The following is a 2,956-nucleotide window of genomic DNA, read 5'->3' as shown; positions in this document are numbered from 1 at the left end:
CACAATGTTTTTATCAGATGCCTCAATCTTTTTTTTATTTTTCTCAGTTCTAGCGTTATCTTTTCTTTGTATATGATTTTGGTAAGTAATTTCGTCAACTGCATCAATTTTTGTTTTATGTCCAGTACAAATATCACACTGGTCCTTTCTCGGTTTGTGTATGTATATATTTTCATTTTTTAATACTCTGCGGAAAAGCGAATCTCGAGGTACTTCTTTTGACAACTCTTCTTTGACCCATCTATAAAATTCTTTATACATTTCAGATATAGATAAAAATGTGGACTCAACAAAAATTCTCTTTGTAGATTTTCTACAATTGTGACTATAGTCCGTTTAAAATAAGAAACGTAGACGGCGGCCGACTACTGCGCATGGGCGTGGCCTCACTACGAATGTCGAGCTTTGACACTGTCGCCAGAAATAGCGTCTCTTCATTCTATTGTTGACCAGTGACGCGAACAAATAACTTAAAATGCATTGTTTCCTATTTTGTCGCATTCGGTGCGGAACCGGCACGGCGGCGCTGCGTTGGGCCGTATTTACCGTACGTCAGCGCAGCATACAACCTTTTTATTATTATTATGAAACCATTTTTTTAAACTAAATTTTTTTTCGAGTTATTACCAGGTATATTACGTAAAAACGTAAAATATAAAAACAAATTTAAACATTATAATTATTTATTACAAGATATAAAAAGATAAACAGAAATTAAAAAAAAATTGTCAGTCATAAAAAAAAATTAAAAACAAAAAATAAATTAATCATAATCAGAATCAGTGTCTCCCGTTATTGTTAAAACACAAGGTTCCATTTGATCAATCAATTCGTCCATGATATCGTCGACTTTCCAAATTTTCTCTTCTTCTTCGATAACATGTTTGATGAAATTTTGCCAATTTTCTGTTGTCACCCTTTCAATTGCCGTATGAAGAAGTTGGCGAACGTCGTCGATCTTAAACGTTGTGTTTTCGCGTTTCGCGTAACCTTTTACCATAGCCCATGCCAATTCAATTGGATTAAATTCGCAATGATAGGGTGGTAATCGAAGTACGGTGTGACCTGCGTCTTCTGCAATTTTATCAATTACGTAAGATTTATTACGTGGTATTTCGCGTACTTTGGCCATCAGTTCATGCTTCAAAAATTGTCTGTCAAGAATAACACCTTTTGATTGAAGCCACTCCGATAATTGGGCTTTATTCCAACGCGTACTTGGATATTTTTCCAATTTGACGGAATGGTATGGTGCGTTGTCCATTACAATAATGGCATTAGGTTCAAGTCGAGGTAGAATAGACTCAAACCATTCCTTGACATTATCACCATTCATCTCATCGTGATAATCGGCGCTATTTTTTTTTGATTCAAAGCATAATAATCCACCTGGCAAAAAACCTTTGTCCGAACCAATATGGAGTATTATGAGCCGCTTGCCCTTGCCAGTTGGGTTGGTCGACCCGGTCGTTAGTCCTTTGTTGAACGCATCGTGTTTGGAAAGAACAGTATTGTCCTTCCACACGCGGTCCACACAATCGCCAGCATTCAACCACGTCTCATCCAAATAATAAATTTGTCGACCTTCCTTACGATACTTACGAATATTGTACAAATAGTTGCGGCGCCAAACAATCAAATCTTCCCTCTCCGTTAGCACACTGCACCTTTTTCTTTTTTCGAACACGAAATCCAATTTCTTGATGGTACTGTACAAAGTAGATCGTTTGAAATTAGGAAGCGATGGATCTTCGTTTACTGCAATTAATATTTTGTCGATCGTAGGTAATTCACGACGCAACCAAAATGAATGAATTTTTTGCCGTAATCCATTGCGATCCAGATCATCAATTTTGTCGAAGAGAGACGACTTAACACGCTTTTTGTTGGGAGATGAAACCGTATTTGTACGTCTGTACTCAGCGATAGTCTTACTAATTGTTTCACGACCTAAACCCAAGGCCTTTGACAAATTAGTAACAAGATCTTCGTACTTGATGTCCGGCGATTTCATCAAAATATCTTTGTACAAATTTATGACCATTATTTTTTGACGGCTGTATATATACTGTAAAAAAAATTATTAATCTATATAAACAACTGGTGTATAATAATTATTTAATAAGCAAAATAACACATAATACAATTATTATTATTTATGTAATATACATCGACGAAGAATATAAAATATGAAAAATGTTTTACTTACTTTTCCTTTTGGATTTTTTCGTTTTGGAGAAATAGTAGACAATTCATCTGGATCAGAAATATTACCCAAATCGTTCATGATGAAAAAAAAATGTCTGCAGAAATAAAATTGTGAACACACGTTACGCTAAGAACAGTCGGAACACAGTGACCCCGAATTCCGAATTTGACCTAATTCTACAGACTACAACGAACGACAGCGGTCGTATGTCAACGGTCGCCGTCGGTAAAATAGACACACGGTGGGGGAAACATCTGTCCGCCGCCGACGAAAACTGGTCGCCGCCGTCTACGTTTCTTATTTTAAACGGACTATAGGTACTTTAGGTAACATATTTAACCATGTTACAACTAATTCTGTATCTTGAATTTTTTTATTTTTTCTGGGAGATGTTTTCTTAGTAGCAGATTCACACATCGAAATACTATTATGATTGTCCATTATAGCTTCAGAACTCTTGGAGGATGTCTCAATATCATGTTTGGTCCATCTCTTAAACGTATCTTCACCAATGCACAGTGTGTTCAAGAAAAATGTCCGACATACCTTGTATTTCTGATCATCACTTAAAGATAAATAAATATCTCTTGCATAATTTTTTTTTTGCTGAAGTATCATTTTTAATTTTAGTAGATTTCCTTCTACGAACTATAGTTCTAGTTATAACTAAACCATTTATGTAAGCTTTTTTTTCCTCCCAAGATCCAAGCTTCCAAAATTTTCTAAATATTATTTTACGATCTACTT

General features: G+C 35.3%; 1 protein-coding gene across 1 annotated transcript; it reads right to left on the bottom strand.

Annotated features, from left to right (window-relative positions):
- Window positions 1–763: 763 nt before the first annotated feature.
- On the bottom strand, window positions 764–2,287 carry LOC112602441. Its single transcript, XM_025350511.1, has 2 exons — window positions 2,210–2,287; window positions 764–1,993 (listed from the first exon to the last, which is right to left on the bottom strand). Exons 1-2 carry the CDS (start codon window positions 2,285–2,287, stop codon window positions 764–766), a joined length of 1,308 nt encoding a protein of 435 aa, XP_025206296.1.
- Between the last annotated feature and the right edge of the window lie 669 nt (window positions 2,288–2,956).

Source organism: Melanaphis sacchari, unplaced genomic scaffold (genome assembly GCF_002803265.2).
Source record: "Melanaphis sacchari strain LSU unplaced genomic scaffold, SCAv2.0 Contig898_pilon_pilon, whole genome shotgun sequence".
Lineage (NCBI taxonomy): Eukaryota > Metazoa > Arthropoda > Insecta > Hemiptera > Aphididae > Melanaphis > Melanaphis sacchari.
This window is presented reverse-complemented; position numbering and strand designations above follow the sequence as displayed.